Source organism: Melopsittacus undulatus, chromosome 13 (genome assembly GCF_012275295.1).
Source record: "Melopsittacus undulatus isolate bMelUnd1 chromosome 13, bMelUnd1.mat.Z, whole genome shotgun sequence".
Taxonomy (NCBI): domain Eukaryota; kingdom Metazoa; phylum Chordata; class Aves; order Psittaciformes; family Psittaculidae; genus Melopsittacus; species Melopsittacus undulatus.
This window is the reverse complement of record NC_047539.1, coordinates 9,012,546-9,034,581: the sequence shown is the minus strand read 5'-3', so window position 1 is coordinate 9,034,581 and position 22,036 is coordinate 9,012,546. Positions and strand designations below refer to the sequence as shown.

General features: G+C 43.8%; 1 protein-coding gene across 1 annotated transcript in view; it reads left to right on the top strand.

Moving 5' to 3' along the window:
• Positions 1–22,036, top strand: part of PIGL (phosphatidylinositol glycan anchor biosynthesis class L) — a 57,592-nt gene that overhangs the window by 28,451 nt on the left and 7,105 nt on the right. The window contains exons 3-4 of the mRNA XM_005142954.4: positions 8,837–8,927; positions 15,360–15,427. Of these exons, the coding sequence (XP_005143011.3) occupies positions 8,837–8,927; positions 15,360–15,427 (159 nt within the window). The remainder of the gene's footprint in view (positions 1–8,836; positions 8,928–15,359; positions 15,428–22,036) is intronic.

The window sequence follows — 22,036 nt, the reverse complement described above, 5'->3', positions numbered from 1 at the left end:
AGCATTTCCCCCCTACATCTTCTTGGCATTAGGAAAGCATCAAAGTGAAGTGCTGCTACATATAGAACTTTGCCTAGCAATTGTGCTCTAAGATCCGAGACAGTTACATGTTTGAAGATGTTTCTCTGATTAGAGGTCTATAGATGAGGTTGTCTGGTGGTGCTGTTATTTGTCAGTCATTTGGGACAAATACTGGAAATGCACTTTGCCAACAGACACTCAGAAAAAGGTTGATGGATTTTTGTTTTTCTGAACTATGTAGGGACTTTAATGGTCCTATTTTCCTGCATACCTCTCCAAGATTGGAGTGGAATTGACTTCATTTCACACTGCACTATTGTCTGCTGCCCAAACCACATTGCAGAGGGCCAGAGGAGGAACTGCTGACTCATAATTCAGCATGGCAGCCCCAAATCTCACGAGACTACTAAGTCTGGCCTTTACTGATTTTTCAGTAAACTCTGTTAATGGCCCCCAACAGATCACACAGAAGTCCAGCTTCTATAAAATGAAAGAGAGGTGGCTTGCCCAGCACTTGGCAACTCATTCCTGGCAGTCTGTCCTGCTGGAAACTGCTGGTTGTGCTAAAAACAGGCTACATAGGGGCTGGCTGGAAATGTGTCACTGTAGGATTTGCGGGCCCCACTGAGTTGATGGTCACTTAGTACATTCAGGTCACATAATGCTGTCAGGGACAAAATGGTTGTGCCATTGGCTTGGCATACAGTGTATGTGCAAAATGAGTCCAACTGAAACATGAATGAAAGTTGGGAATAAAAAGTAACATAAAAAACTGCACACAACTTGAGGGTGAAAGGTAAGGGGGGAACTGCTTTTAAAGAATTCTCATTTAAGACTTGAACTTAATTGGTTTGTCATTACCAGTCCCACCAGGAATCTAGATATACTCCATGGTACTGTGTGGTTCTTGCATACAACCTGTTGCAGACTTCTGCTTAAACTGAAGTCAGGTTGGACTGAATGAGCCAGAGGCCCCTCCTTCCTCTGACAATTGCATTCAAAGATGTATGTGACCATGAGGTATTTGCTGCTCACTGCCTTGTGTGATTGATCAGCCAGTGATGATGACAACACACGTTAGGATGTGCTCTTCATGCTGGTTCCTGAGCACGTTCCAGCAGCACGGTGATAACATGAGTGTCACAGGTGGAGTGTGGCACTTGCACATGAGACTCCGAGGTCTCATTTCTCCTCCTGCACACTATGTTTGCAGTGCAGTATTCACCATATTCAGCATTTTGGAGCTTTATGTGATCTTGCATCTATTTTGGGCCCCTCCTTCTAACCAGGACTAAGATGTTGAATTTGATTCAGTATTTCATGGGAAGACATTGCAAAGAGTAAAGCATGGGTTTCTGGGGTTTCCCATACCCAGGATTGCCAAAGTACGTGTTTTAGATTTCAATCTATAAATCAGAGGACATACATAACACTTTTCTTAGAAGGAGCTCAAACTTCTTTACATAGGTGTGAATGTGTAATTATTTCCCTTTCACAGTTATGATGAGCAGAAGATAGGAAAGCTATGACTAAATCAGCCATCAGTTCAGAATCAGTTGAGCTAAATTTTGTTTCCTGGCTTACACAGAAGCCTTGATGCCTCTCCAAACTAGTTTTTTAAAACTACTTTTTGAAACGAGCTCTAGCCACCATGGCTTCTATGCATTTCTATTCTTGAAAGGTCCCATCCATTGTTTTTGTTTCAAGACATTGAATATGAACTTGTTCCTACAGTGCTTTGTGCTGTAATTCATCAACAAGGCACTGAGGCACAGACGTCAAATGAATACCAGATTTCAAATTATGATAAGCAATTGTGTCATCTCAGTGAATAAGCATCAATCTCTGCTGAGAAATCATCAATAATTCATTAAAAATTATAAATGAGTACAGGGACATTTGGATAGGTCTTTGCAAACAATCGGTGCTGTGTTCTGTAATAATTCCTTTGAATTTAAACCCGAAGGATGCTTATTTCTCAAACAGAAACACATGGTCATGCCCAAGTCAAAAGTTTGCTCCCTGGAGATCTAATTACCGTTTACCTTTGGGGAGTTACGGAGGAACTTGGAATATTCTCTGTCAGAGGTGTCCTGTGTTTTACATAGCTCAGTGGAGAAGCATTCACAGCTTGCCTGAACTTCTGAGCAAGCCGACGGGAATGCTGTCTTTCCTTATGCTCTTTCCCTTCATACATGACTTCTGGCTGGTACAACCACATCAGTGACAGCAGCACTTGCCTGGCATCTAAACTTACTTAATTTACCTTTGAAATTTGTATAAAATAAGCCAAATAAAAGTTAAGGATAGAGGAAGAGGATTATGTCCATTCTGGTTTTTTTCTTTTGTGAAATATTTGAAGTGTATTATATTTTTAATCCTCCAGTTGTTATTTTCACCACTTCCTTTACCCTCTACCTACACCAAACCCTAAGATTCTTATTTTCAGTCTTAAAATACAAATCCCAGAATAGCTTGTGTTTCTTTACTATGAGGAGAAGGAGGAAGCTGCTACTGTAAAAATTTCAGCTTGAGCTTCTCTTATCGTAGGTGGCTTTTAATTGACAGTTAGCAGCCTGCTTTGGTCCATTTCTGTCCTAAATTGTAGATTGTTACATTCCAATAAGCACACAGCATCTGTTCTGTGTATAACATGATGCTGCAAGATGCTGATCATGTAAGTGGTCTTTTTCCAATCAAATCAGAGATGTAGATGCAGCCTAACAGCAGTATTTCCCTCCTGTCTGTAACTGGCCGTCATAGGAAGAGAAATGCATAAATAGTTATTAATGTAAGGATTTAGAGGCTCTGCTTCAAGATGTAGGGCCAGCCTGCCTGGACTTATCTTACTGTAATCTCAGAAATAAAAATTCTTTGCTCTGCTTTAGGGGACATGAAATAATTTCTGTTTGCACAGTTCTTTCAGTTACTTTGATGCCATGATATAAAGGTCACCGGTTGCCTCTAGTCATCACATGGCTTTTTCACTAATTGTGTGCTCACGTCATTTTGTTCTATGGGATCTTTTGCTTTTTGATCCAGTTTCAATTGCCCAGATGTTCATTTCATACAATTAACTTTATACAAAGGGCATCCTTTGTTCCAACAAACACATTGTGATTATTGTTCTCAGCTGGAAACCCAGTGCACAGCACTTCACCTGTTTCCTATGTAACCCACCATCAATCTGTCAACCTTTGTGCTGGTTTAATGTAAAATCATTTATTGGGAGAGGAGGGATAAGGAGGAGAAATTATGCAGAAGTGTTTCCTGGTCCCTAGCCTTGGATTGATTAAGGTCATGCTACAAGATAAAAAGGCAGTAAGAAGTGGGAAAGCTTTCATCTTGACCCTTTTGGTGTGTAGTGGAATGGAAAATCACATTAGTATCTTCAAAGTTTTGCTCTGGTGTCTCAGGGTATATTAATGGAGACCTAAACATCTTCTGGAAGGAACCTTATTGCCACTTTGCTCCTTTGACACTTACAAAGGCTCATGGCAAGGCAGAGAGGGTGCTTGCCAGTCCATGTCAGGGTGACTCTCACACAATGGGAGGCATTGCTTCATAATCACACGGGAGCCTATGGGTTGCCAATTGAACAGGTTTCAGGAGGGACAGATCTCAAGGTTATTCCAACTGCAAGTGTCCTATGTAGAACAGCCCTTTTGCTGTTAAGCCACTTGGACATCATATAGACTGTTTAATTTAACTGTTAGAGCAATCATGAGAGCTTAGTTCATGAGCAGATAAATTTAATGGAAAGCTTTGAAAGAAGATTGTACATATAAATGCATTTGCTGTTGCTGAAAGATCTGGAAAGTGGTGGAATATTGGGCAGGGATTAAGCAGTATATCATGTAAGAAGGGTGTAACTTGACAATATATACCTGTGAAGGCTTTTGAATCTCTATTGTGGCCAAGAGACCTTCCAAATGACAGGAATGCAGCCATCACTCGGTGGATAAAGAACTGGCTGGATGGTCGCACTCAAAGAGTTGTGGTCAACGGTTCAATGTCCAGTTGGAGACCAGTAACGAGTGGTGTCCCTCAGGGATCGGTGTTGGGACCGGTCTTGTTTAATATTTTTGTCACTGACATGGACAATGGAATTGAGTGTGCCCTCAGTAAGTTTGCCAGTGACACCAAGCTGTGTGGTTCAGTTGATCCACTGGAGGGAAGGAATGCCATCCAGAGGGACCTTGACACACTTGTGAGGTGGGCTGATGCCAACCTCATGAAGTTTAACCATGCCAAGTGCAAGGGCCTACACCTGGGTGGGAGCAATCCCAGGCACAGCTACAGGTTGGGCAAAAAGGAAATTCATGGTAGTCCTGCGAAGAAGGACTTGGGGGTGTTGGTCAATGAGAAAATGAACATGAGCCAGCTTCAGTGTGCACTCACAGCCCAGAAAGCCAACTGTGTCCTGGGCTGCATCAAAAGGAGCATGACCAGCAGGTTGAAGGAGGTGATCCTGCCCCTCTACTCTGCTCTCGTGAGACCTCACTTGGAGTATTGTGTGCAGTTCTGGTGTCCTCAACATAAAAAGGACATGGAACTGTTGGAACAAGTCCAGAGGAGGCCACGAGGATGATCGGGGGACTGGAGCACCTCCCATATGAAGACAGGCTGAGAAAGCTGGGGCTGTTCAGCCTGGAGAAGAGAAGGCTGCGTGGAGACCTTGTAGCAGCCTTCCAGTATCTGAAGGGGGCCTACAGGGATGCTGGGGAGGGACTATTTATTAGGGACTGTAGTGATAGGACAAGGGGTAACGGGTTGAAACTTAAACAGCAGAGGTTTAGACTGGATATAAGGAAGAAATTCTTTACTGTGAGGGTTCTGAGGCACTGGAATGGGTTGCCCAGGGAGGTTGTGAATGCTCCATCCCTGGCAGTGTTCAAGACCAGGTTGGATGAAGCCTTGGGTGATATGGTTTAGTGTGAGGTGTCCCTGCCCATGGCAGGGGGGTTGGAACTAGATGATCTTGAGGTCCTTTCCAATCCTAACTATTCCATGATTCTATGATTCTATGATCTTGAGCCCAAACATTCCTAGAAAGATGACCCTACAAAGTTATCCAGGCTATTGGCAGGGATAGAGTTACTGGCAACGTGCACAGTGTTTTAATGGCCAAGGCTGAGGCAGAAGAGGAGCTACACTCCACAGCCTGCAGCAGGCAAGAAGAGGCCTGGAGAGATGCTGGCACTAGGCAGTGATTTTTGACATTTCTTTCATCCAGGCAGCTGTAAGAGTGCTGGGCAAGATCTGCACAAGATTGAAGTTTGGTTTGAAGTGCTGATTTGATTTGCTGTGACCCCTTTGTAGCTCTCTGGTGCCTGGGCCAGAATATCCAGGACATCCACCATATTCTTCCTATGCAAACCTGCAAGTATCTGCTCAGCATGACAAACAGAACAGCAAGGAAGTGAGAAGGAGGGAACCAGGGGTCCTGTCTGTCTCTCACTACCCACAGTGGGTAGATGACTAGAAAGGTACAGGGGTTTGTTTTCAGAAAACAGTATTTCCCGTTACTGATCCTGCCGAAATAGTTGAGCAGAGACAGACATCATCCCATGCTGCAGCAGCTGCAGCACCATCATTCTCTATTCCTCTCTTTTCACTCTATAAATCCCTTGACATAGCTGTAAATTCCCTGTACAGTATCCAGCATAGTTTTCACTGAAAATAGCTGGGCAAACTACACTTTTGGAGCCTTATTCCATTAAAAATGTTGTTTTTTCTTCTATACATCTCCCTATTTTTCCATGGTCAACAAGGGCTGCATCCAAGCAGCCACCTGCATTCAGTGTCAGTCACATGTAATGCCTTCCACACTGTAACAGTTTGGAAATAAAGCCAAGTGACCAAACCCCTCTGTCCTTCTCACCAGCACCCTCCAGCAGCATGGCCTGGGAGGGTTCTGGTACAGGACTTAGAGCTTGATCCATCCCAGTGACTGACAGCAGCAACAAGTAGCTCTCTGGTGCAGAGGACAGGGAGGGCAGGTGGGGAACCCTGTCTCCTGGGGCAGGCTCCAGTCTGCTCCCAGGAATGTGCTAATTTTCACTCCTTTATAGTCCTTCATCTCAGCCCTTCGACCTTGAGCTCAGAGGCATTATCAGCCTTAGCCAGAAAGGCAGTGTGGAGTTAACCATTAAGTGCTGATTGTTTCTGATACCAAGTCCTGAAGGTAAAACCACAATGAATGCAAGCAGCAAGCCAGTGGACTTTTCAGGTTTGGTGAGGACTGATTTATTATATTAGGAAAACTATTTTGTACTGAAGAGATGGTTTTGTGAGGTACAGCAGTTTTCAAAGTCTGCATGCCCCACAAAGTTCCTGTAGGCACCTCATGTAAGAATGTCTCTTGTGTGCACTGCTGTACATGTATATGAACTTGTTTTTCTTAGTCACCTTTTCATCCTTATCTGGACTCAATTATTGCTACATAGAGAACAGGCAGAAAGTTACTGGTCTCATGCTTTCTGTGAGATCCCTGCTATCAGGGTAACAATATTTTGACTTCACAAACATTAATCTTGATTAATTTATTGCCAGTTCTGCTGCTGACTTACTGGGTGACTTTGGGCATGTCGTTTAACCTGTGTGTCACTTTCCATGTTTACAGAATGGGCTAAGAATACTTCAGTGGGCCATCGTGGCTATTAATGAGTTATGAATGTGCTTATGTACACGTGTGTCTTGTTTGGCAAGATCAGCTTCTCTGCCTTTGGTGTCTGACAAATACTATACAAGAAAAAGAATTCCTTTTCCTTACTGGAGTGAGTGATCCCTCCAGGAGCAGCAGTAAGCGGGTAGAAGCAGAATTAGTTTGCAGAATCAGGTCAGTGTGCATGGAGTTAATTTGCTCGTGCCTTCAGATTGTTTTGTTTCCAGGGATTCTAAACCGTTGCCTCCAGCTGTTCATTTCCATTGACGAGGGTGATCTTTATCTGTCTAAACTAGTTAAATCCTGCTCCACTACCGGGCAGCTTTTTTTGGAGACAGCCCAATAAAGCTGAGTGCAGTGGCTGTGACACCAAACCCTCCTGGACATCAGAAATTCCAAGCCTTACTTTTTTTCCTGACTCTCACTGTTGGAGTCCCTCCTGCTTAATGGGACTCTTTACTTCCTCCGTTTAACCCTTGTCCAAATAGGGGAATGATAATTTGCATTGTAAGTGGCCAGTGAAAAATCCCTTTTAGACTAATTTACTATTCTAATATTATCAGATTAAGCCTTGACATAACCTCAAAGTTACCATTTGAACAACTGAAGCACTGTTAGACTTGTACTTAGACTCCGCTCCGTGTGCATGTTGCTTGGGATGGTTTAGTTGATGCATATTTTTTAAAGTGTGCTCCATTGAAAGCTTGCTGTGATGTGCTGGGACTTGTAATACCTTCGAGGTCAGCAGCACCTCTTCCTCTTCAAACAGGAGATGTGCAAATTTCTGTCTCAGGCAGATGAGGTGCAGGTTTGTTGCGTTGACGAGGCAGCCACCAGATGTACAAAATAATCTTTCCCTATGATGGAATTCAAGCAAAGATGCTGTCTGTACAGCAAGGATCTGAAAACAGCAACAAAAATTTCTGTTGTTGGTAACACCTCTACAGGGACCATAGCAGAATGTGTGCACTAATGTGGAAGTGCCTTCTCTTGCTGCCGGGGTTTCTCATAGCACAGTATTTTGGCCTGTGCTGAGCAGGAGCACAAACACTACGGATGAAATGCTGATGGTCAGTTTGTACTTTAGGCTCTTCCTTCTGCTACTACTGTTAACAGCACTGGGAAAATCTGTGGCCAGAAGACCTCTCATAAAGACCCAGGCTGAGCTTTAATTTGGAATGTGCCAAGGAGACATTTTCCTGTTGCTGCAGATGTTCTCATCCTTGCTGTCTGGGGAGTCAGACCCTGATCTCTGCAGCAAACAGCTGGATCAGTTCAGATCCAAACCCCTGTGTCTGTGTGAAAGGCTGTGTAGTCACTAAACCACCTCACAGTAATTATCAGACTATCAGAGGAGGGAAAAGGTCTGAGGAAAAGACCAGTTTAATATGTCATTATAGGTCTTTAGCAGCTGTGTGTTATCCTATTGTTACTAATAACCTTTTTAACTTTGCAAGCCATGTTTTCTTGGCATCATTCAAGCATAATGACTGGGGGGTCAAATTCAGCTCTCAGTTGTGTAAATATGGGATGATTCTCTTGGCTGTCTGGTGTTATTTTGCATTTGGCTCATGGTTCTTGCCCCTAAAAGCCAGGCAGAGTATTCAGTCACAGTATTTCTTTGCATACCCAGTTGGTATGCAAAGCATAAAGTAAACAGATGAACTACTATCAAATCCATGCACTATAATTATGGCTTTATTGTCCTTTGGTTGAGGTGAAAGGGTTAGTCCCTTATAAATGAGAACAGGAGTGTGATTGTTACTTTTCATGTGTAATTCCACCAGTAGATGCGGATTAGAAACTCAGGAAAATGTGTTTTAAAAGGGGTTTTAAACAAAGAGAAAGAAATTCGGTTTGGGTTAACAGAAAACGAATCATTGAACAGAATAGTTGTTGCTTGGAGTAAAGCTGTCAGAAAGCCCACCTTAATGGTGAGAAAGGGAGACCTTGACGAATCTATGAGGAGGGAGTTGGAACTGCTATTTCCCTTTCAGCCCCCCAAAATACAAGCTTGTAAGACTCTTAAGTAAGGTTCAGTAGTTTTATATGGTAAATAAATTTATCTTGATTTCATTATCTCTTTTTTAGCATGGTCTTTGCAAAGTTCTCAGCAATGAAATAACTAACTGCACTTCTTATTTTCAGGGATCTTCCGGATAATCCCGCTGTGGAATGGGACACACAGCTCCTTGCTGCCTTTGTGCTAAAGCATATAGAAGCCAATAACATCAACCTGGTAACGTGAAACTTTCTACAGCATAGATAATTTTCACATTACTTTTGAGCTAGTGATCTGGGATTTTTATTCCCTCTGAAAGCTTCCTTTGAAGTCTTTAGATTTGGGATTTTGCTTCTGGCATCTGTGAAATAGTCTAGGATAGGGAGAGAGTGTATATACTCATTTTGAAATACTTGCTTTATAATCTTCATCCATTGCTATAGCTAGATCTTATGAAGCTAGTTCTGGGTGGTAGCTTCACCAACCTTCACTGAAGTAAAAGCTTCAATTTGGTTAAAAGCTCTGTTGAAACTAAGGTTCACTGTAGTGATCTTGAGATTTGTTAATTGTAGCAGATCCTCTGAATAAGCCCAGCTGAATTTCAGGTCTAAAATGATACTTGAAAGCAAGTTTGCATTTTATAGTCTAAGACTTAGTGTGAGTATTTGTACAGCTCCTTTTTCTTGACAAGTAAGACCTGGTCCAAACACTTCAAACAATTGCTACAAGTTCAAAACAAATAGAATTGCTCCATTGGACAATTAGGAAAAGGATGATGGTGTAATTCGGGTGGTTCTTTCCTCTCTGGAGATCTTTCATTGCTTCCAAGTGAGAAACGAACAGTGGAGGAATTTTGCTTTACTAACTCCTCAAATGTTTTCTACATTTTAAAGCAACCATTTTGACCCTGTTGCCAGGTTTCATTAATGAGGAGAGTCCATCTGGGATTTGGGTTTGCATTTAGGCTTTGATTTGAAGTACATTGGCAGGCGTGTGTTACAGATTAGCAGGGATATAGGGCAGGACTGAAGAATATTAAACTGGGGAAATTTCCTAGCACTGGTATAGTTGTGGGGTTTTTTTCCCCTTAGAATAGGAATAAGGGCCTAAGCATGGAAAAGGTTGTGTTCTGTTCTTCTCTGTTGAACCTTGCTGTGATCAGGCATGTCACTGTCACACACTGATTAGCAGCAAAATCCCCAAACTCTTAAAGCCTTATAGCAATTCACAAAACAAGAAGCCACATCTCCTGTAGCATGAGAACCCCATGAGCACAAAACCCCAGCATCCTGCATCTGAGTTTGTACTGATTCTGAAGCTAATTTTCCATTAAATTCATTGTTTTGCACAGACAGATGCAGTTTTCCTGGACTCACTTTGTGTCTTTTGGTCCCATGGGTAGGTTTTCATCTAATCTGAAAGCTCCTAACATGAGGATTTGTATTGCATGTTTGTGTTCTCATGGGCTCTAGGACCAGTGCACCAGAATCCCAGTAGAAACTCTGAAAACACTAGAATATCCTCTAGATGGTTTGAAAGCATTAGAATGTGGCCTCAGAGACAGAACATGCACAGTCACTGGTGCTGTCTCTGCTGTGCTGCAGGGTCAATGTAGCTGCAGTAACTGCAGCAGGACCCACTGCCTTGCCCTCAGCACTTCCTTGATGAGCAGTGAAGACACTTTACTGTAGCAGAACACAGCAGCAGTGCCAGAAGTGCCTGAAGCAGCTTCTGGGGAATGGTGGTAATGAACTGCTCTGTGAACTTACATTATCTTAAGTGTCCCAAGTACTCACACAACTCTTTGATGTTTGCTGAACTACCATCCATTCAGGAGCAGACCTAGTTTGCCAACAACAGCAAGGCAAGCCATTACCTTTGTTGAACATTCTGCATTTTAAAATTTCAGAGCTGGCTATCTCTTAGCCACTCTTGGAGCATCTTTGCTGTCTTTGCCTTGAGAAGTAAACTGAGTCTGTTTTTCAGTAATGTTGAAACTGATAGAATTGGTGTAAGGTGTTAGAAGAGCCATGTCAAAACATAATCTGACAGGGTTTCAAGCACAACAAACGCTAACTCAATGGAGCCAATATGATTGGAAGACCTGTATTGTTTCAGCTATCCCAGTGGAAAACTTTCCCTATTTTTCCCTGTAGTCATAGCCTAGACAATAGTATCTTTTATTTACAGAACATATGTTTCATCTGGCAGTGGGGAACCAGGCTGCAATTCCAACATATCTGAAAGGGAAGATTGCAAGGCAAGGAGTCACACCATGTTGTACGTAGTTTTGTTCCATTGCATAGTTACTCATTTCCTCAATTGCCTGGAAGTCCACGAGTAACTCAATCTTTTTGTGAGCTACAGGGACATATTTCATCCAAGCTCTACATTAAATAGTGCAGACGCAGAAATTAACAGTTGGTGTACTCAAAGCCAAAACTAATTTATAGACTTTGGAAATTATTTCCTGCCTTCTGGATTTATAAGCAAGAGCAGTGTTGCTGGGAGAGGCAGCCAGGGCTAGTCTGTCTCCATCCAGATGAGAAAGTATTCTGTGTGTAAGGCTCTAGATTACAAAATCCTGTTCATCAGGATCTTGGGTTTTGGTGATAGCAGAGCTTGGATTAGGTGACATTCAGACTGTGTTTGTAGATGTACTGTGCAGATGTACTGCCAGGACCAGAATTCATCAATACTATGTTTTTACAAGCTGCTTTCCACTATGGACTGATGAAAGCATCATCCATGCAAACTGTTTATGGAAATGTTCCATTGTCTTGAGTCAGATCAAATCAGCCAGACCTATCTACAAAAGCATTCAAGTTGGAGCTTACATTTGAGAGGGTGCATTCAGTTTTGTTCTGGGTCTTGGTCTCCACACCACTGAAATTCAAGAGCATTTGAATGTGTGGTGTTCATAGAGGATTTTAAATGCTTTTGAAGAATACAAGATATAGAGTGCAGCATGTGGAGTTTGCTAGAGGAGGCAACAGCTGGGACAGACTTTGGCATCCCTTTTCCTGCCTTACTTATGTTACAGTCTCCTCAGGTGTGGTTTGGGATGCATGAGCAGGAGGCTCCCAGAATCTAAGAGTTGGTGCATAACTTACACACCTTTGGTTCAAACCTAGTGGACACTGTTATGTTGATCATGATTGGATTTTTCCATTTTCTTCGGGTTCTACTTTTTTAATCTTTAGCTTCTCTGATAGAGTAGCAACAAGAGATATCTCCAAACACACAAGAGGCTCAAAGCGCTTTTCCATGTCTCTGGCCTCCGCATTAAGTGATGCTCAGAGGAAGGCATCACTTGATGAAAATGGAGTTGCTTGCTATGGCAGTTTATGGATGGCCCCTCTTAAAAAGGAAAGAGACCTTTCTATCCTCAGCAATCTACTCACAAGCAGATGTGTGCTCTGAAGCACAGGGTGACGCCAGGAAGAGCAAAGGAGACCCACAGCTTTGTGTGCTTTTTTTCCTGATGCACATGGTGTGTAGTGGGAGCATGGACTCCAGACCTCTCAGGAGTTTTCTCTTCTGCTAGTAATTGAGTAAGTTCCTCTGTGCTCTTCCCTCTCCGGAAGGGATTTCTGGACCTGTTTGTCTTGGCTTTTACTCTGGCTTGCACTAGTGAAAGCTCCATTTCCTGAATACTAAGGTCACCCAGAAGAAACCCCAGCAACACCGACAGCAGCAGCTCCCATTTCAGAGCAGGTGTGGGGAGGGAACTCCCTCTTGCCCTAAAGATTTAATTGAGCAATAATTTCCACATCAAGTATATTTACTATCCCAGCCTTTTGCTTCCAGAACTGGCTAAGCCTGTTTTTAACCCAGACAGTTTCAAGATGTTCAGGTTTTCTCATCCTGCCTTGACTGTTTGCTTGGTTTCATCATCAGCCTCGTTGAGGTGATGGGTTAAAAGCAAGCACACCAGCTAGCTGCACCATGCTCCCGTGTGAAAGTATCTTCTGCATGTGAGAAAGAAATTCAGATCTGCTATCAATGAAATGAACCCCTGAAGCCAGAGGAATACATTTACATGTGATTGCTGACTGCTTTAAGTCAGGAACACCATGGTGATGTTGTAGAGCCAGTGTAGAAGACAGCAGACGCAGAAGCTACATACTGGATAGGTGGCACATCACTGCTGTCTCAGACCCAGCCAGTGTGTTGAGAGGAATCTCTAAAGGTGAAGATCTAGTGTTTCAGAGGTGGTATAGTTGCAGATAAAGTGAATGCCACCATGGCCACTATTCAGATGTCTTGGGAATTGTACTTCCAGATCTGTGTATTTGAAGTGACAGACTGAGCTGCAAATGTCCTAACAGTAAATTAGATGACAACTCTATGCAATCTCTTTAGCTACTTCAGATGTTAGGTAAGCCCAGCAGCACTAAGAACAGCAGCTCCTATTTCAAAACAGCTGTAGAGAAGGAGAACCTCCAAAGGTGTTTCTGACAGATAATTTCCATGTCAAGAATGTTTCCTAACCCAGCCCCATGCTCCCACAGTTGGCCCGAGCCAGTTTTGTCAAAACAATGATTAACTTATTTAGTCTGCTCACTGTAGTCTCTTATCTTGGTCTTCTGGTTTGTTCTTGTGTACCTCCATAGAAGGAAAAATGTGTATTTTGGCTTGCCTGGGGTTTTGAGCTTGGTTTCCTAAGGAAACAAGAATAATGTAATTGTATTTATGTGTGTGCACATCATGTTTCAAAATACTTTAGAGCCCATTGGCTAATTTTAACCGCATTTGACAGCAGGGTAATAGTCTTAAAAATGTTCTGTTTGTACAGATTACATGAAAATAAATGACCAGCAGAAGAGACAAACCCTCTCTCTGTCCCTGTTTAGTAGAAAGGCTTAGTGCAAGTCCAGCCCTTGGCAAACTCTTACTATTATTCACCTGCATAGGAATTTATTCTGTCTGCAGTGAGCAGGGTAATATTGTCATCTTGGGGAAGTACCATTTTAGGTAGAAATTACTTCAGAGCATGTTTTTTCTTATCTGTAAAATACAGGGTGCAGTGCTCATTCGTTCCCTGAGCTGTGAAGGTTTTAATGATGTCTTTCCCAGATGAGCTACTCCAAAAGTTAATATCCTTAGGGGGAAGTTAACACCATGCCAGGCCATGGCTGGCATGCTGTCCCTGCAGAGAGCCTCTCAGGTAATGCAGTTGTATAGCAAAAGCAGCCAAAGCTGAACACAATTTTTTCCCTTATAAAATAGGGGTTGACCGGAAAATGCTTCTTTGTACCTGAACAAAACCAAATTGAGTCCCACCACTTCCTGCCAGCCATAAATAACCCAGCTGCTTGGTGGCAGCATTATTACAGCGGCTGGACAAAGCAGAGAGTCTAACTGGATTTGTCCTGGGTGGATGGGTTTATGAACAGGCTGGGCTGGAGTTGGTGGTTTTGGAAGTATTTGTTATCACTGTCTTTGTGTTTCCTTTCCCTCTTTACACAATATCCCCTGTGTTTGAGAGGGCCTCTCCTGCTGGAGGGTGGAGTAGCACGTTGCAGGACGGGCAGGGCGGCTTTTGATCTTCCCTTGATCTTTAACCCAGTGCTTCAGGCCCTGCATATAAAACAGATTTTGAGAATGGAGCTGTGGTGAGCAAGACAGTAGCATTTTCCTTGAAGAGAGAACAAGCTGGCAAGGAAGCAGACATTGATTGAAATGTGGGGAGGTTATGATTTCTTCCTAGCCATGGAGAAGGGAGCTGTGGAGAGCTCTGCTGCTTGGCCTCTCCCAGAGCAAACACCTCACTTTAGACTGTCCAAGGACTGTCACTTTTGCCTTCTGGAAAGCCTACCAGCACGTATACCCTGTCTGCTCTGCACTTTGTGCTGCCAGTTAGTCTTCTAGGTTGGAAGTGGGAGTCTTTTAGTACTTGACAGTACTGTGCAGAGGGAGCCCTTGGTTCACCCCTGCAGTGTCACTGGTAGGTCTGAGGGCAGGGAGCCAAGGGTATTCTCTGCTTTGGAGGGTGACTTGTTAGTGCTGGGTTCACACATTACTTCTGCAGTATGAAGTTCCCATTTCTCCCTCCAGAAAAGCAATAAACAATATGATCTTCTCATGCAGTGGAAAGCCCAGCTTAATGGTACAAAAGGCGCAGTCAGCTGAATCTTTAAAAAAACTAATTCTTGTATCAGAGTGTTTTATCACTATGTTATCCTGTGAGGAAGCCTCGTTGCAATCAGGACAGTAGATCGTCTTGCTCTTGTTCAAGCAATTCATGGTACAACAAACTATAGTTCCACCCTCTAGTGCTCAGGCATTCTAGTACCTTCTCATATCCAGGAGAGAATGATTCAGAGAGTGGGACCTCTTGGGTCAGGAACAAGTTGGTAACAGATTGCTTTGAAAGTAACCTTTTGGCGTGGCAACAAGTACCAAGTGCATCCTGCCAGTAGGAACCGGGTATTTGTCATCTTTCTGTTGTTCAAGCTGTTAGACCATGTAGTCATCTAGGTCCAGAGAGTCTTGTTTGTTTAGTTGTATTTCTGTAGCATGAGTTCACACACAAGGCCTCATTGTGCAATACAAAAGCAACTCTCTGGATACAATGGGCTGAGACAGTGCTGTTTGAGATGTCGAAGTTGGTAACTGCAGAGTTTCCGTCATCAAAATGTTTATTGTTCTGTGGTTTTATTGCAGGTGGTAACCTTTGATGCAGGAGGAGTGAGTGGTCATGCAAACCACATTTCTCTTTACACTGCTTTAAGGTACAGTGTTCTGCACGCTTCACTGAATTCCTTGCTATAGTGTTACAAAGTGAACATGGTGTTTGGGTGTAAGCAGAAAGCTAATAGCTACAGCTAAAAGCAGTATGAAGTTCACTGATATAACTGAGTGGCAGATTAGGGGACATGATACTACTTGGAGAAACTCTCACAGCTTTGCAAATGACCTATAGCATCCTTTATTATTCCATCTGTTGGTGCTTTGCCAGTCTCGCTTTCACTGGGCCCTCTGTGCTCTTCCTGTCCTTGATCCCACTAAAATATGCCACAGATCACATTGCACTTCTGCTTTGAGGAGAGTGAGTGAATATCTGATGCCTGAGCTGGTGGTAGTTGGATTTTGGAAAGTTCTACACCATTGTTTCAGAGGATGTTGCCATCCTGTGCAGGTACCTGAATTTACCTCTCTGACCCAAGGATGTTGATCCTTCATTGAAGCTGTCTCTATTTACCACTCTTCCTAAGTCAATTTGTTCCTTCACCACCTTATTTCTTACATTCTGAGAACGTCTGTCTCTGTGTTGTGATCTGGAAGGCTGCTAGACAAAAATGCCTTGTATTAAGACCACCCAAATTTTGCAGAAAAGACAGCTATTGTGTTTTATATTAACTCTGTGCTCATTCAAACCTCATTGTGTCATTGAGAGATCTCCTCCAGAGCTGCTCCTGCCTTTCCCAGGCATGAGAAGAACTCTTTGCAGTATATCTTGTATTTTTAGCACCCATTTGTTTTCTGAATCATCTGTGCCATTCCAATAATTCTCTGGCTTTCCTTGCTAACAGCGTCACAGTGAATTGCCTTTCCTGCTTGCCTAGGGAAAGCTGCAGTGCCACAGAACCTGTACTCTGACCTACAGAGCTGCTCTGGGAAGATGCTGAAAGTCTTTGATGCTATCTGAGGGCTGGAATTCAGTGTTAGAGGGGATCATGGCTTTTCCCAGCAACTTCTGAAATAGCCTCACAGAAGGCAAAGGGGTGGAGTTAAAGCAAACTGCTTGTTTGGGCTAAGCAGGGAGATGCTTTCCAGCACAATGTTATTTGAGGAGTGAGGAACAAAGGTTGATGACCGATGCTCAGCCCCCTGGCACAGATGGACCAGAGAGCTTTCAATTGCTGTATGCCCTGCAAATAGGAATGGAGGATGGATTGTTAGGTGTCACTCTAAAGCCCTCTAATACAGGGAAAATAAGCTAGCAGCTGAATTATGTATGAGAAAGTTAAGGAAAACTCTCCATTTTGATCACAGCTGTACAGTTTTCTCACTTTGTGGCTGTGCAGAACTCACTTTCCCACCTCATGCTGTAGGTTGCCTGTGTGTGCTGTAGGATGGTAAACCTCTTCTCAAAGTACATTACTAGGAAGTATTGATTACCTGCAAGCCCCTTGAACTCAGACCTTTGCATTAGTCCTTAGCCTACAGCAGAACATTGTCCTGGGTTGATGAAATACATGCTGATAGGGACACCAAAGTATAAGCAGGGTCTCATTAACTAAGGGCTGTTTTGTGTCTTGTTTCTATCCCAGTCCTGAATCAGCAGAAATAAGCGTGGTGGCCCAGTCATCTGCATGTGGCACGAGTGATGCTGTGGCCACTGGAAGGTTAAATTTATTTTTAGTGGCTTGCTTGCCCTCATTATTTTTCAGTTTGTGCTGTGGAGGAAGTAGAGCGTGACTGCATCACTCCTGATTTCCAGTGCTCTGATGAGTTCTCACATATTGGCCAGTACAGGCAGTGCTGGGAGCATATGCTGAGGCACCCCACATCCCTCCCTGCCAGCAGGGCTTTGCCAAGCAGTGGTTGCTGCCTCTGGGGCCCCACTGCTACATGGAAAGAAAATGGTAAATGAACTCTCACCACCAGTGTGCACACCATTGTGTGCAATCTATTAGTAACCATCTTTAAAGATCTGCAGGGTTCTGCCTCCACTGTGGCTGTAAGTGGAAAGAATGAAGCAGAGGGCTGGTGCAGTGATCCTCAGCTCTTCTGGATGCTCCTGATTGGTGAGGATAGACTTGTGCCCACTACCTACGTGATTGCTGTCTGCAAGAGCAGGGGTAGGACAGGCTCTGTGACCCACCCCCCCAGCTCCTTCCTTCAGCAGGTTCAAATTACTGAACAGCTTCAAGGAACAGAACAGTTCAGCCAATGGTCATAGCTGAGCAGATGCTCAGTATTACCTGCTAAGGGCATAAGTATTCTTTCTAGTGTCTGGAACAGAGGTTATGTTCAAAGGAGCAGGAACCATTCAGAACAAATGTGCCCTTTCTCTTGCAGCAACCTTCCTCCTGACAGCCTGCAGGGAGTCCAGCTGCTGCTATGTGTCTGGGCTTCAGATTTGGGAGGAACTGTGAAATGCCAGGGTTTGAGGCTGTTTTTTTTCTTCTGCAAGGGACAAATAAGAAAAAAACAGGATGGGAGAGGAGCACAAATTGCAGTTTGATTTCAGTCTCTGCTGGGAGTGTTTCAGTTCTGGCTTCCAGATGGGGAAAATACCCCAAAAGCCCAAACCCAAGAAAATCCCATAGTAGAAAAGAAAGGAGAATTGGAAACAATCGTCTCTAGCTCTGCTTATTTTCTTGTCACCTTGATTTGACAGCATCATTCTTTCCTATCTTCCAAAAGGCCAAGAGAGGCTGCATCCTTTACACTTGTCTACAAGTAAGAGCAGGTCTTGAGTGACATCAAGGTCACTTGACTTCCCTCTCAGCACTTGGCCAGTCACTGGGCACTACAGCAATAAGCACGGTAGACACTATGTGACAGGAATATTTGAGAACCTCTTTCCTGCACTTTGAAATGACAGTGTTTGCACAGAGATCACATGTAATATCTAGGTGGTTTAGTTTTGCATGAGTCATTGTGCATTTTGATTTTAAAGAAGCCCTCTTGCCCAGTAGCCTGGCAAATGCAGGGCTGGTTTTGTTGTTTGCTTGCTTGCTAGGGTGGAGAGGAATGGTCTTTGTGAGGGGGAGGAAGGATTGTACCACTTTTCTTCAGTGAGTTATCAAATCCATTTCATTCCACCTAGAACAGAAAAGAATAGTCCTTGTCTGCTTAGGGCAGAGCAAACTGAGTGGAAAATAGGAGCTGCTGTATTTAACCACTGTGCATTATGTTGTTATAGCAACTGCATCCATAAAACTTATATCAATGATGCCATATAAAAAAGCTACATCAAAGACTCATTAGCTGAGCCTGTTTTCCTCAATTCCATTTGGAAAAACACTTCTCAGTCCTGCAGGATGTTTGGTAACATTCACCAACTCAGTGGCAGGTTGTAAAGTGGCAGAGGTAATATTTGGGAGCTTAGTGCTTTATCACCCTTGAGCTGATTATGATGCAGCTTGAGTGCCACCAGTGCCTTGTTGCCTTACCTGTCACAGCCTGACTTCTGAATGCCCCATTTATGAATGTCATGGGATGTGGCATGGAGCAGAAGGGTTGCATTGAGGCTCCTTGGAAGGGGAGGATTGATTAAATGGTGTTTTCAAAGATGTATATTGGAACAATGAACAATGCATTGTCCAGCCCAATCCCACCGACTCTGGGGGCAGAGCTCTCAAAAGCCACCAGCTGCATTACATGCCAACAAAGCACAGTTCTTGTGTTGAATTTCCAAGGCCAGGTCTTTAAGGATGTGTTTGAGGAAGCTGGTTTTGTGGTGATTAGCTTGATGACAGTGAATGGTGTCCCATCTCCCATTTTTATTTGATGCCTTCTTACAGTGTGGGGCTAGAATGGGGTTCTGATCTATCACTCCAACAACTGTAGTCTATGCATTTCAAATGAATGGTATCTCATTTATGTTTTTAAGGCAAGGTACCGGTTTTATTTTCTTTGCCTATTCCCAGAAATTATTTCTCTACCTTGGAAAAGGATTTCCCATGTCACTGATGTGTTTGTTCAGGATTGTTTAGCCCCTGCTGAAGTTCTAGGTTCCCTGCAAAGTAGAGAGTTGAAGAAATGACAGGGTCCAGTATCTTATGTTTCAACCTGTCCTGTCACAGTCCAGCTCGCTTCTAGTACTTTGTTTTACTGATCTTAAATGTCCCAGGGGGAACTGAGGAGTGGTGGCTGTGATTGCACACAAACTGCCTCCATAAGGCCAAGACAGAACAGTCCTCCTCCATTTACCCTTTGAGGTTGTGTCCCTTCCCTTCAGAGAATTGCCCCATGCCTGGCACACATCCAATAGCTGTATATGTTGGCCTGGGTATTACCTCCTTACTTAACCCCTGCTCTCTCCTTTCCTTAATTTGATGAAGTTCATTCAGTACCCTTCCATACTGTAGAGAGCCATTAGGATAAAGTTGAGCACAGGGCGCCATCATTGGAGGGATTCCCCCCAAAGAACTTTTGTTCCCAAATAAGCAGCCTCAAGGAATGTCCTTCCCATCCTCACTAGGCTACTAGTGGAGCAGTGGCACTGCATCTTCTCCCAGGCATTGCAGGGACCAAAACAGAGAGCCACAGAGCAGCTCTGTTAACTGGAAGATCTCTGAATCACCACCTTCCTTTCTGACTGGCAGAACCATCTTTAGCCACTGCAACACACGTGAGTACAGGGTGCTTGAGTACTGTTTTACAAACTGCATGTTGCTACATAGTGTAGTTCAGGGTGCATGGAAATGGAGCCAGAAAGTCCGGTTAGGGAGGGAGGAGGTGTTCCAGATAGCAAGCATTCAACATCTGGCAAGTATATCCTTCTAATGTCTCTGTGATTCCTGGGAGACTGACTGTTCTTCCTCCTTCACATCTGTTTCATCAGATTAATTGGGCAGATTAGAGGTTAGGATCCTAATGGAGCCCCAATGCATCTTTAAGACATCCATTCTTTGTCATGCTCTTCAGAATTGTATTTCCCCAGTGCTCTACAGCAGCCAGCTCAGTCAGTTCAGTGAAGGGTTTTGCCTTTGGCCAGTGGATACTATTTGGAGAGTGAAGTCATTGATTTCAGTGAATACTTTCTCATCAAACAGAGCATCACCAAAACTATAATCCACCCACCAGGGCATCAGTCCTGCTCCTCCTCCTCTCCAGAGGACCGAATTTTTTCCTCACGACTGAATTTTAAGCTCCATCTTGACTTGTTCTTTCATACCATCGTGGGATGGTATCAGTGGTCAGTGCCTTTTAGGAACTTGCCCACTCTGCTGACATCTTCCCTTAAGAATGACTGAGTAAAGACAGGGAATTTGGGACCTAGCTCGGTTCTGCAGTTTGCAGGATGAGGGCTCTCGTGCTGTTTCAGTTTTTCTCCTGAGCAGATGTAGCCGATGGCTGCAGACAGCAAAAGCTTTTAAAGCAGCTGGTCCTGGAGGGAGGTGCTGGTGCTGAGTCCTTGCAGTGCAGAAATGGTGGAGCCTTCAGACATCTTAACAGCCTTTTGAAGCTCTTCATTGCAGAGGGTCTCGCTTTCCTTCAAATGTGGATCTGAACCTACCACAGGCATAATAAAGAGTGTGCAGTGAGAGGTGCCCTGTAATAGCTGACCTCTGGCACTTGGTGGGTAGGTGGGAGCAAGCCACTTGGATCACTTCATGTTTAAAAAGAATTTATAAAAAGCCTTCCCAGAAAAAAAATAAACGCAAGAAACAACAAAACCACATGGAAATAGCTCCCGAAAAAGAGCCTGTTTGTGTTTGACTTTGAGATTTGATGCCAAACTCTTTCATTTCACCCAAACCACAGCAAGTCCAATCTATAAAACAACATTCCCAAAATGGCAACAACAGAGAGCTGCAACCTCTCCCCTACTTGGAAGTGTTCAACGGAGACAGCTCCAGCAGGGTGGAGATGGGAGCTGAAGATTGATTTGGGAGAGCATTAGCCAGTTTTATGAACGTGTGCAGGAGGTAGAGTTTTGTGTTCCTTTTGCGTTCTGCAACCACAGTTCATTGCCATCCCTTGCCTGAGCAATACAACAAGCAAGGCTGCAATTCCTCTGGAGCATTTCAGCTGGGTGGAGCCCATTCCCATAGCTCTCTGCTCAGCCTTGCCGAGTACTGAAGCGCTTGGCTCAGGACAAAAAAGCATGAGGAAAGAATCAGTTTCCTTATGTCTGCTCTTCCAGATCAGTGACAGGTCTGCCTGGTAACAGCCTTGAGCATCTTTCAGTAACCAGAGTACAGTTTGTGTCCCCCTGAACCTTTATACAAACTCCTGAATTTGCTCCTGCAACAAACTTCCCTTCCCTGCTGAAGATGCTCTGCTCTTGGTGAAACATTTCCATATGGATCTCTCCTTGCTTCTGGCTCTAGTGGCCAGGAATGGTTATTATTAGGTCACTCGTGGAGCAGCTCTTCATATCCTCTAATTTGCTGTTGGTGCTTTGAAGGTCCCTCTATGGCAGAGCAGCACACCCAGCATAGACACTAGGGCTTGGATAGTTGGCCAGATTTCACAACCACTCACTGCTTTATCTCTCTGAGCTTGTTTTAAAAACTTCCCACCCTCCTGGCTATACCAAGTGCTGAATCACTTCTTTGGGTGGCCAGATTGAAGTTGTGGGGGAAGAAACTTCTGGCAGAAGAGCAGAGCAGACATTGATGGAAACACTTAAACTTTCCTTCCCCCCTCCACCACCCCTG